This window comes from Oncorhynchus keta, chromosome 21, assembly GCF_023373465.1.
Source record: "Oncorhynchus keta strain PuntledgeMale-10-30-2019 chromosome 21, Oket_V2, whole genome shotgun sequence".
NCBI classification, from domain to species: Eukaryota; Metazoa; Chordata; class Actinopteri; order Salmoniformes; family Salmonidae; genus Oncorhynchus; species Oncorhynchus keta.
The window spans coordinates 42275684-42288716 of NC_068441.1; the positions used below are offsets into that span (position 1 = coordinate 42275684).

A 13033-nucleotide genomic window follows, 5' to 3' on the forward strand; every position below is an offset into this window, starting at 1 on the left:
CATAGAAACACAACATAGAATGCCCACCCCAACTCACTCCCCGACCAAACCAAAATAGAGACATAAAAAGGAACTAAGGTCAGGGTGTGATATGGTGTTAACAACTGAAATAAGAGTTCTCTTGTCAGCTTTCCTCAACCAATATTCAATTTTTCAAGCAACTGCGGAATGATGATTAACATCTTTGGCATCTATGGGAATTTTGTCAGTGTAAGCCCCTAATAAAATACATTTCCAATCCATGTTTAGAATAATTCTTTTTCTGAAGTTACTGGTCTATAAAAGCAGATTTAGATCATCATTATTAATCCCCCATTGCTGCTACAGATGTTCCTCATGCTCCAAGGTTTTGGGTGTCTCACAATCTGTACTAATTTCAAGCCTTTCAAACTGTCTCCTGTAGTTACGAGTGACTGTCAGTGATTGATACAGGTGCAACCCTTGACCTTTCTTATGTTTTTGTTTACCGTCTAGTTAGGGTTGGAAAATTCCAGTAACTTTTCCAAAATGCCCAGGTTTTCCAGAAATCCTGGTTGGATAATTTTTGGAATCAACTACAGTACTTTGAAGTTCCTCATCAAACAAAATCCCTGACTTGACGATTCCAGACTGCAGTCAGACATTGGTTAGCAAAATCTAATTATTTTGGACAGGCACTTGATTGAAAAATATAAAACTGTCTCTTATAAAAAAAAATGTAACCCTGACCTTTTCATTTTGCCAGGATTTGTCTCTATCTCCCGCCTCTCCTTCCCACCGTTGTATCTAGTTGGCTGGGTGTCCTTTGGGTGGTGGACCATTGTTGATACACACGGTAAACTGTTGAGCGTGAACCCAGCAGCGTTGCAGTTCTTGACACACTCAAACCGGTGCACCTGGCACCTACTACCATACTCCATTCAAAAGCACTTAAATATTTTGTCTTGCCCATTCACCTTCTGAGTAGCACACATACACCATCTCAATAATCTCAAGGCTTAAAAATCCTTTAACCTGTCTCCTCCCCTTCATCTACACTGATTGAAGTGGATTTAACACGTGACGTCAATAAGGGACAATAGCTTTCACCTGGATTCGCCTGGTCAGTCTGTCATGGAAAGAGCGAGTAGGTGTTCTTAATGTTTTGTACACTACGTGTATGAAGCCGATAGAATTGAATAGACTACTTAAGTGTCCCATATCATTCAACTTCAAAACAAATGTGTACAGTCAGTGTGTCACTACGACGGATTGACATTTCTGAGGCCAAAGGATAAGCCCTGGCCCACAAACTCTCTACAATTATACAGTATGACATTACATAGGGACTGTTCCAGAACTAAGACTTGGAGAGAGCGTGAGAGAAATGAGCTTGAATAGGGTACAGAAAGAATAGTTCTATAGGAGTGAGCTGTTGCCAATTATATCTCAGGGAGGGGAGTCCGAGGCCCATGCCAAAGGACTGAAGAACTCCAAAAGACACCATTTACTTTCAATCACTGGCGGGTTTATTTCTGATATTTTGCACTTTGCTTATCCAAAGTGGAACCCCGTGGTGTTGCGATACTCTGATTTAAAGTGTTTGAATTTATGAAGACAGAAAGCAAAACTGGAAGATCATTATAACCAATTGTATTCATTTTACTTCTCTGTATAAGCCTACAAGAATATTATGTTGGATCACTAAAGGGTGTAATTCAATTCAAATCAAATCAAATTGTATTGGTCACATACACATGGTTAGAAGATGTTAATGCGAGTGTAGCGAAATGCTTGTGCTTCTAGTTCCGACAATGCAGTAATAACCAATGAGTAATCTAACCTAATAATTCCACAACTACTACCTTATACACAAAAGTGTAAGGGGATAAAGAATATGTACATAAAGATATATGAATGAGTGATGGTACAGAACGGCATAGGCAAGATGCAGTGGATGGTATCGAGTACAGTATATAAATATGAGATGAGTAATGTAGGGTATGAAAACAAAGTGGCATAGTTTAAAGTGGCTAGTGATACATGTATTAAATAAAGATGCAGTGGATTATATAGAGTACAGTATATACATATACATATGAGATGAGTAATGTAGGGTATGTAAACATTATATTATATTAAGTGGCATTGTTTAAAGTGCTAGTGATACATTTTTACACCAATTTCCATTATTAAAGTGGCTGGAGTTGAGTCAGTATGTTGGCAGCAGCCACTCAATGTTAGTGGTGGCTGTTTAACAGTCTGATGGCCTTGAGATAGAAGCTGATTTTCAGTCTCTTGGTCCCTGCTTTGATGCACCTGTACTGACCTCACCTTCTGGATGATAGCGGGGTGAACAGGCAGTGGCTCGGGTGGTTATTGTCCTTGATGATCTTTATGGCCTTCCTGTGACATCGGGTGGTGTAGGTGTCCTAGAGGGCAGGTAGTTTGCCCCCGGTGAGGCGTTGTGCAGACCTCACTACCCTCTGGAGAGCCTTACGGTTGTGGGCGGAGCAGTTGCCGTACCAGGCGGTGATACAGCCCGACAGGATGCTCTCGATTGTGCATCTGTAGAAGTTTGTGAGTGCTTTTGGTGACAAGCCAAATTTCTTCAGCCTCCTGAGGTTGAAGAGGCGCTGCTGCACCTTCTTCACAACGCTGTCTGTGTGGGTGGACCAATTCAGTTTGTCCGTGATGTGTACGCCGAGGAACTTAAAACTTACTACCCTCTCCACTACTGTCCCGTCGATGTGGATAGGGGGGTGCTCCCTCTGCTGTTTACTGAAGTCCACAATCATCTCCTTTGTTTTGTTGACGTTGAGTGTGAGGTTATTTTCCTGACACCACACTCTGAGGGCCCTCACCTCCTCCCTGTAGGCCGTCTCGTCGTTGTTGGTAATCAAGCCTACCATTGTAGTGTCGTCCGCAAACTTGATGATTGAGTTGGAAGTCCAGTACCCAATTGCACAGGGTGGGGTCGAGACCCAGTGTCTCGAGCTTGATGATGAGTTTGGAGGGTACTATGGTGTTAAATGCTGAGCTGTAGTCGATGAACAGCATTCTCACATAGGTATTCCTCTTGCCCAGATGGGTTAGGGCAGTGTGCAGTGTGGTTGAGATTGATATGGTCCTTGACTAGTCTCTCAAAGCACTTCATAATGACGGAAGTGAGTGCTACGAGGCGGTAGTCATTTAGCTCAGTTACCTAATATATAATAATAATATATGCCATTTAGCTGACGCTTTTATCCAAAGCGACTTACAGTCATGTGTGCATACATTCTACGTATGGGTGGTCCCGGGGATCGAACCCACTACCCTGGCGTTACAAGCGCCATGCTCTACCAACTGAGCTACAGAAGGACCAGCTTTCTTGGGAACAGGAACAATAGTGGCCCTCTTGAAGCAGGTGCAGGTGGGAATAGCAGACTGGGATAAGGATTGATTGAATATGTCCGTAAACACACCAGCCAGGTCTTGCTCCCAGACAGACTAAATAACTTTTTTGCTCGCTTTGAGGACAATACAGTGCCACTGACACCGCCTGCTACCAAAACCTGCAGACTTTCCTTCACTGCAGCCGACGTGAGTAAAACATTTAAACGTTTTAACCCTCGCAGGGCTGCAGGCCCAGACGGCATCCCCAGCCGCGTCCTCAGAGCATGCGCAGACCACATCCTGGTCCGCGACGGGGCTGGTTTTCTTTTTGTAATCCTTGATTGACTGTAGACCCTGCCACATACCTCTTGTGTCTGAGCCGTTGAATTGCGACTCTACTTTGTCTATATACTGACGCTTAGCTTGTTTGATTGCCTTGCGGAGGGAATAGCTACGCTGTTTGTATTCGGTCATGTTTCCGGTCACCTTGCCCTGGTTAAAAGCAGTGGTTCGCACTTTCAGTTTTGCACGAATGCTGCCATCAGTCCACGGTTTCTGGTTTGGGAATGTTTTAATCGTTGCTGTGGGTATAACATCAACAACATCAACAATTACTTCTTACAAGAAGTTTAACCTTAGCAAATGTTTTACAATGCATGTGGAGTTGACTTTGCATGCGCCAGTTACCCCTAGGTTTACAAGGAGCACGTAGTATCTACTTGAGGTAAATCGTAGCCGACAGGGACGACTCCAGATAAGAATATGTTCCATCAAAATACATTTTGCTCCACAAATTAAGATCAAGATTTTTATGGAAGATCGTCTTTACACTATCAGGGATATCAAATCAAATCAAATCAAATTTATTTATATAGCCCTTCGTACATCAGCTGATATCTCAAAGTGCTGTACAGAAACCCAGCCTAAAACCCCAAACAGCAAACAATGCAGGTGTAAAAGCACGGTGGCTAGGAAAAACTCCCTAGAAAGGCCAAAACCTAGGAAGAAACCTAGAGAGGAACCGGGCTATGTGGGGTGGCCAGTCCTCTTCTGGCTGTGCCGGGTAGAGATTATAACAGAACATGACCAAGATGTTCAAATGTTCATAAATGACCAGCATGGTCGAATAATAATAAGGCAGAACAGTTGAAACTGGAGCAGCAGCACAGTCAGGTGGACTGGGGACAGCAAGGAGCCTTCATGTCAGGTAGTCCTGGGGCACGGTCCTAGGGCTCAGGTCAGTTGAAACTGGAGCAGGAGCATGGCCAGGTGGACTGGGGACAGCAAGGAGTCCTCATGTCAGGTAGTCCTGGGACATGGTCCTAGGACTCAGGTCCTCCGAGAGAGAGAAAGAAAGAGAGAAGGAGAGAATTAGAGAACGCACACTTAGATTCACACAGGACACCGAATAGGACAGGAGAAGTACTCCAGATATAACAAACTGACCCTAGCCCCCGACACATAAACTACTGCAGCATAAATACTGGAGGCTGAGACAGGAGGGGTCAGGAGACACTGTGGCCCCATCCGAGGACACCCCGGACAGGGCCAAACAGGAAGGATATAACCCCACCCACTTTGCCAAAGCACATCCCCCACACCACTAGAGGGATATCTTCAACCACCAACTTACCATCCTGAGACAAGGCCGAGTATAGCCCACAAAGATCTCCGCCACGGTACAACCCAAGGGGGGCAACCCAGACAGGCCGACCACAACAGTGAATCAACCCACCCAGGTGACGCACCCCCCCCCAGGGACGGCACGAGAGAGCCCCAGGATAATGAATGACATTGGCAAGTTACCTTGTGCCTCACTGATGACAAAGATCAAGTAATAGTTTACTTGAGCTTTTACTTTAACTTCTGCCGTGACAAAATTGTTTGATAGAAAGATGTAACTACCCAGCTACACAGTGAGTGAAGCCTCCGTTAGCATCGGTGTTGCCTGCTCCAGTGTGTCCTTGAAATTTCAGTGTCAACAGTGTCTTCTCAAACCAGGACAGAGGACGACACATGCCACTAGACACTGAGGCAAACTGAAAGCCTCCGCATTTGGCTGAGTAAATGGAAGGCGTAAATACAGGAGAGAGTAAATACAGGTTTTGTACAGGAAGGAAGCCACGTTGAACTGGCTGAACTGAAGAGTTAGTGCAGTGGTGTGTGGATGGGAGAGATTGAATGTGATTAGGACATCCAGCTGCAGTGTTTGTGTGTGTTACAAGAGGGAGAGAGATGGGTCAATAAAACTCAACTATGAAGTTTGACAAACAATAAGATCATTTAGAGAAGCTGTTATTTAGTGTCCTTCAGGACGAACATACTCTTCTCTTGGTTGCAGACTCCGTAATGCACACATTTTCATCTTATTTTCACCCTCTCCTCATATTCTCTAAATCACTTAGAAGACGTCAGCATGACGTCAAAATGACAGTCATCTGTTCGTATCCTGTACAATGGATTCAAGTGAGCTAAATTAAATACATCTCTGCTTTTTTTGAGTGCTCCAACTCCTTTCTACCTCGAATTTGTTCTTTTGGAAATGTTTCTTGACAAGCCTGTTTCATGATTTTTGTCATTGTTGTTGAGCACCCCTCCTTTCCTTTGTATGCTGAAGCATGAAGGCCCTCCTTTCCTTTGTATGCTGAAGCATGAAGGCCCTCCTTTCCTTTGTATGCTGAAGCATGAAGGCCCTCCTTTCCTTTGTATGCTGAAGCATGAAGGCCCTCCTTTCCTTTGTATGCTGAAGCATGAAGGGCCTCCTTTCCTTTGTATGCTGAAGCATGAAGGCCCTCCTTTCTTTTGTATGCTGAAGCATGAAGGCCCTCCTTTCCTTTGTATGCTGAAGCATGAAGGGCCTCCTTTCCTTTGTATGCTGAAGCATGAAGGCCCTCCTTTCTTTTGTATGCTGAAGCATGAAGGCCCACCTTTCCTTTGTATGCTGAAGCATGAAGGCCCTCCTTTCCTTTGTATGCTGAAGCATGAAGGCCCTCCTTTCTTTTGTATGCTGAAGCATAAAGGCCCTCCTTTCCTTTGTATGCTGAAGCATGAAGGCCCTCCTTTCCTTTGTATAATGAAGCATGAAGGCCCTCCTTTCCTTTGTATGCTGAAGCATGAAGGCCCTCCTTTCCTTTGTATGCTGAAGCATGAAGGCCCACCTTTCCTTTGTATGCTGAAGCATGAAGGCCCTCCTTTCCTTTGTATGCTGAAGCATGAAGGCCCTCCTTCCCTTTGTATGCTGAAGCATGAAGGCCCTCCTTTCCTTTGTATGCTGAAGCATGAAGGCCCTCCTTTCCTTTGTATGCTGAAGCATGAAGGCCCTCCTTTCCTTTGTATGCTGAAGCATGAAGGCCCTCCTTTCCTTTGTATGCTGAAGCATGAAGGGCCTCCTTTCCTTTGTATGCTGAAGCATGAAGGCCCTCCTTTCTTTTGTATGCTGAAGCATGAAGGCCCACCTTTCCTTTGTATGCTGAAGCATGAAGGCCCTCCTTTCCTTTGTATGCTGAAGCATGAAGGCCCTCCTTTCTTTTGTATGCTGAAGCATGAAGGCCCTCCTTTCCTTTGTATGCTGAAGCATGAAGGCCCTCCTTTCCTTTGTATGCTGAAGCATGAAGGCCCACCTGAACTCTCAATGTTCTGGAGATAAACTACATTGGGCAGATTATGCCCAGTTTGGTTAATCTCCCAGACATGTATACTACTGCATAAGCATGTAGCTAATTCCTTTTCAGAATACATTTTTTTCCGTGGGGGTAAAGTCAAGGTGTTGATTTAATTATATGAAGTGACATTGGAATGCGAGGAGTGTTTCAGCCCCTGTAAGTAACTTCGTAATGTCAATAAACAGGAGGTCCAAGCCTGACTTTTGAAGGGTGTTTTTTCTTCTTCTCATAGTCATAGACAAAGGCCCCCGTCCAGAAACAACCCCCAGCCTCTACAAGGCACAGGTAGATCAGAAAGGATTGGATGGGTATAAGCAATATGTTCCTCCTATCTAGCCTGGCTGAGGGAAAGGTGGAGCTACAAACATTTTGTTTCTCCCAGCTAGCCTATCTGAGGGTTAGGTTTAGAATAAGGGTTAAGTTTAGGGTTAGGATAAGGGTTAAGGTTAGGGTTTGTAGATAGTTAGCTTAAATGTTACTAATAGTCTGTAGATAGTATGTAGAGCATCTATAGATGGACTATCCAAATAAAGTTTTACCCTACAACCATATTGCAATATCTTCCTCTCAGCTAGACTATCTGAGGACAAGGTGGCACTACAACCATATTGCTTATCTATCAAATTACTTTAGATATGCAGTGCCTTCGGAAAGTATTCAAACCCCTGGACGTTTACCACATTTTGTTACTTTAGTCATATTCTAAAATGGACTAAATCATTTATCCCCCTCAACAATCTACACACAATACCCCATAACGACAAAGCGAAAACAGTTTTTAAGAAATGTTTGCAAATTTATACAAAATAAAAAACAGATACCCTATTTATGTAAGTATTCAGACCCTTTGCTATCAGGCTAGAAATTGACCTCTGGTGCATCCTGTTTCCATTGATCATCCTTGAGATGTGCCCTTTCCATGATTTGGAAAGGCACACACCTGTCTACATACAGTTGAAGTCGAAAGTTTACATACACTTAGGTTTGAGTCATTAAAACTCGTTTTTCAACCACTCCACAAATTTCTTGTTAACAAACTATAGTTTTGGCAAGTCGGTTAAAACATCTACTTTGTGCATGACACGAGTAAATATTCCAACAATTGTTTACAGACAGATTATTTCACTCATTATTCACTGTATCACAATTCCAGTGGGTCAGAAGTTTACATACACTAAATTGACTGTGCCTTCAAACATTATGTCATGGCTTTAGAAGCTTCTGATAGGCTAATTGACACCATTTGAGTCAATTGGAGGTGTACCTGTGGATGTATTTCAAGGCCTACCTTCAAACTCATTGCCCCCATGCTTGATTTCATTGGAAAATCAAAAGAAATCAGACAAGTCTGGTTCGTCCATGGGAGCAATTTCCAATGCCTGAAGGTACCACATTCATCTGTACAAACAATAGTGCGCAAGTATAAACACCATGGGACCACGCAGCCGTCATACTGCTCAGGAAGGAGACGCGTTCTGTCTAATAGAGATGACAACAACAGCAAAGGACCTTGTGAAGATGCTGGAGGAAACGGGTACAAAATTATCTATATCCACAGTAAAACGAGTCCTATACTGACATAACCTGAAAGGACGCTCAGCAAGGAAGAAGCCACTGCTCCAAAACCGCCATAAAAAGCCAGAGTGCGGTTTGCAACTGCACATGGGGACAAATATTGTGCTTTTTGAAATGTCCTCTGGTCTGATGAAACAAAAATAGAACTGTCCATAATGACCATCGTCATGTTTGGAGGAAAAAAGTGGGAGGCTTGCAAGCCGAAGAACAGCATCCCAACCGTGAAGCATGGGGTGGCAGAATCATGTTGTGGGGGTGCTTTGCTGCAGGAGGGACTGGTGCACTTCACAAAATAGATGGCATCATGAAGTAGGAAAATTGTGTATATATTGAAGCAATATCTCAAGACATCAGACATCAGTCGCAAATGGGTCTTCTAAATAGACAATGACCCCAAGCATACTTCCAAGGCTGTGGCAAAATGGCTTAAGGACAACAAAGTCAAGGTATTGGAGCAGCCATCATAAAGCCCCGAACTCAATCCTCTAGAAAATTTGTGGGCAAAACTCAAAATGTGTGTGTGAGCAAGGAGGACTACAAACCTGACTCAGTTACACCAGCTCTGTCAGGAATGGACCAACATTTGCTTGTGGAAGGCTACCTGTAACATTTGACCCAAGTTAAACAAATTAAAGGCAATGCTACCAAATACTAGTTGAGTGTATGTAAACTTCTGACCCACTGGGAATGTGATGAAAGAAATAAAAGCTGAAATAAATAATTATCTCTTCTATTATTCTGACATTTCACATTGTTAAAATAAAGTGGTGATCCTAACTGACCTAAGACAGGGGATTTTTATGAGGAATAAATGTCAGGAATTGTGAAAAACTGAGTTAATTTATTTAGCTAAGGTGTATGTAAACTTCCGACTTCAACTGTAAGGTCCCACAGTTGACAGTGCATGTCAGAGTAAAAACCAAACCATGAGGTCAAAGGAATTGCCCGTAGAGCTCCGAGACAGGATTGTGTCGAGGCACAGATCTGGGGAAGAGTACCAACACATTTCTGCAGCATTGAAGGTCCCCAAGAACACAGTGGCTTCCATCATTCTTAAATGGATTAAGTTTGGAACTACCAAGACTCTTCCTAGATCTGGCTGCCCGGCCAAACTGAGCAATCGGGGAGAAGGGCCTTGGGCAGGGAGGTGACCAGGAACCCGATGGTCACTCTGACAGAGCTTCAGAGTTCCTCTGTGGAGATGGGAGAACATTCCAGAAGGACAACCATCTCTGCATCATTCCAACAACCAGGCCTTTATGGTAGAGTGGCCAGATGGAAACCACTCAGTAAAAGGCATATGACAGCCCGCTTGGATTTTGCCAATAGGCACCTAAAGACTCAGACCATGAGAAACAAGATTATCTGGACTGATGAAACCAAGATTAAACTCTTTTGCCTGAATGGCAAGTCTCACGCCTGGTGGAAACCTGGCACCATCCCTGCGGTGAAAGAGGGTGGTGGCAGCATCTTGCTGTGGGGATGTTTTTCAGCGGCAGGGACTGGTAGATGAATTTAGTTTGAGGGAAAGATGAACGGAGCAAAGTACAGAGATCCTTGATGAAAACCTGCTCCAGAGTGCTCAGGACCTCAGACTAGGGTGAAGGTTTACCTTCCAACAAGACAATGACCCTAAGCACACAGCCAAGATAACGCAGGAGTGGCTTCGGGACAAGTCTCTGAATGTCCTTGAGTGCACCAGCCAGAGCCCGGAATTGAATATCTCTGGAGTGAACTGAAAATAGCAGCAAAGCTCCCCATCCAACCTGACAGAGCTTGAGAGGATCTGCAGAGAAGAATTGGAGAAACTCTCCAAATACAGGTGTGCCAAGCTTGTAGCGTCATACCCAAGAAGACTCAAGGCTGTAATCGCTGCCAAAGGTGCTTCAACAAAGTACTGAGTAAAGGGTCTGAGTACTTATGCAAATGTAATATTTCAGTTTTAAAAAATTATACATTAACAACATTTTCTAAAAACCTTATTTTGCTTTGTCATTATGGGGTATTGTGTGTAGATTGACGAGGAAAACAACTATTTAATTAATTTTCGAATAAGGCTGTAACGTAACAAAATGTGGAAAAGTCAAGGGGTCTGAATACTTTCCGAATGCACTGTACATTAAGTGCCATAGGGGTTAGTTCTGGAGCCAACACTCTATTAGTTCTGGAGCCAACACCATTTAGTTACTGAGCCAAACTCCATTAGTTCCTGAGCCAAACTTTTTTAGTTCTGGAGCCAACACTATTTAGTTCCTGAGCCAAACTCATTTAGTTCTAGAGCCAACACCATTTAGTTACTGAGCCAAACTCCATTAGTTCCTGAGCCAAACTTCTTTAGTTCTGGAGCCAAAACACTTTAGTTCTGGAGACAAAACATTTTAGTTCTGGAGACAAAACCCTTTATAGATTGTTCAGCACTTGTGCTCAGCCTCCTGACATTACATATTTGTGGTGTTCTCCAGATCAGTTTCCTGTCTCCTATCTAATGAGGTACAATGTTGAAACTTGTTGATATGTTAACATGTTAAAATATGTCAATGTGTTCGGTGACATGGATATAAAAATGTATCCCCGAGCAATAACCACTTGCCATCTCGTTTCCTACTCTCCTCAAGCTCAATTAACTGTTAAACCACACTGAACCATCTACCATTTGTGTCAGTGTCTGGAATCCTCTCCTCTCTTACAGCTGGAGCAGTCGACGGTGCAGGTGACCCACCAGGGTCGGCGGGAGCTGCTGGAGGACGCCTGCCGCTCATACACGCACAAGCGTCGCGTGCTCATCCCCGAGGACCTCAAGCACGTCATTGTGGATGACCAGCACGGCCTGCTCTACTGCTACGTGCCCAAGGTGGCCTGCACCAACTGGAAGCGTGTCCTAATGGTCCTGACAGGCGCCGCTGGCCCCCACCGCGACCCCCTCGCCATCCCCGCCAACGAGGCCCACGTGCCTGGCAACCTGCGCACCCTCTCTGAGTATTCCACCTCTCAGATCAACCAGCGGCTGCGCTCCTACCTGAAGTTTGTGTTCGTGCGTGAGCCCTTTGAGCGGCTCGTTTCAGCTTACCGCAACAAGTTCACACGCAGCTACAACACAGCCTTCCACAAGCGCTACGGCACCAAGATCATCCGCCGGCACCGGCCCAGCCCCCAGGCCGAAGCACTGGAGCGGGGAGACGACGTCTCCTTCGAGGAGTTTGTGTACTACCTGGTGGACCCGGCCACACAGCGCGAGGAGCCCTTCAACGAGCACTGGGAGCGTGTGCACTCGCTGTGCCACCCCTGCCTCATCCACTACGACGTGGTGGGCAAGTATGAGACGCTGGAGCAGGACTCCCGCTACGTGCTGCAGCTGGCTGGGGTGGAGGGCCAGGTGACTTTCCCTGCCTCGGCCAAGAACACCAGGACTACGGGAGACATGGCCGCTCAGTTCTTCAACAACATCAGACCCTTCTATCAGAAGAAGCTGTATAACCTCTACCACATGGACTTCCTGCTGTTCAACTACTCCACGCCGGAGTACCTGAAATTTTGATGACGTTACGCTTCTTAGGAGGAGCCTTAGTTTGAACCATCTATCATAAGCACTACGTAGTAGTTGGAACGTAGTAGTTGGAAGCGTGACATTGTGCCCGGCCCCACTAGCTTATTACTTGTGATGTATAGCTGATGTCAGCTATTCTGGCGGCTTTTAACAGCTGTTGCTTATAACAACATTATGTATAACCTCTGACAGAGGGTTCAAAAGAAGTGGTACAGACACTTTTAACATGGGTCCTGGGACTCTTCAAAGCACAGGTATGTTTTACGGAGAGGACTAACCTGGTGAAATCTAAGGAACTAAAGATATCTTTCATATCAAAAGTGAGAGTGGCTTTAAGATGAGACAACGGGGAATGGACACTTAAGATGAAGATGTTGTACTGTTAGCAATGAGCCAATGGAGATTAAATGATTGCCTCTGTATGTGTAAAATGCACCTCAAGTGCACATTAACTCAAAATGACCAAACTTTGACACCACCAACAAACTTTGGTTACAATTATTATTTTTTCTTTCAAAGTTTATTTTGTCACCACCATTCTACAGTAAGACTAAAAGGAACGCAAGCTATCTGAAGTAATAGGGGTGCTGAAAGTATCTCTATCAGTGCCTTTGGGTGGGTCTTATGACTTAAAGGTGCATGACATCCTCTGGGAATGTGACATCAGTGTTTTCCTTATACTGTAGAGAGTTGACTCTCATTGGACGGTTTATTTATTTTGATATTTGTGTCCCAGTGTCAACAAACTGCAGATAGAGCACGCATTTAGACATTAGGAATAACTACCATAACATCAGTCAAATAAACACATCTAAGCAGTTTGTGTGTGTCTGTGTATGGAATGCTGGCGTAGCAGTCAACACAAAGGATCCATCTGTGCAATATGTTGAATTTACTGTGTATGTTTGAAATATTG

At 44.4% G+C, this 13033-nt stretch overlaps 1 protein-coding gene across 1 annotated transcript in view; it reads left to right on the forward strand.

Moving 5' to 3' along the window:
* LOC118400581 (carbohydrate sulfotransferase 11-like) overlaps positions 1–12935 on the forward strand; it is a 35262-nt gene extending 22327 nt beyond the window's left edge. Inside the window, exon 3 of the mRNA XM_035797574.2 lies at positions 11263–12935. Coding sequence (XP_035653467.1) covers positions 11263–12108 — 846 coding nt within the window. The 3' untranslated portion in view covers positions 12109–12935. The remainder of the gene's footprint in view (positions 1–11262) is intronic.
* The last annotated feature ends 98 nt before the right edge of the window (positions 12936–13033 follow it).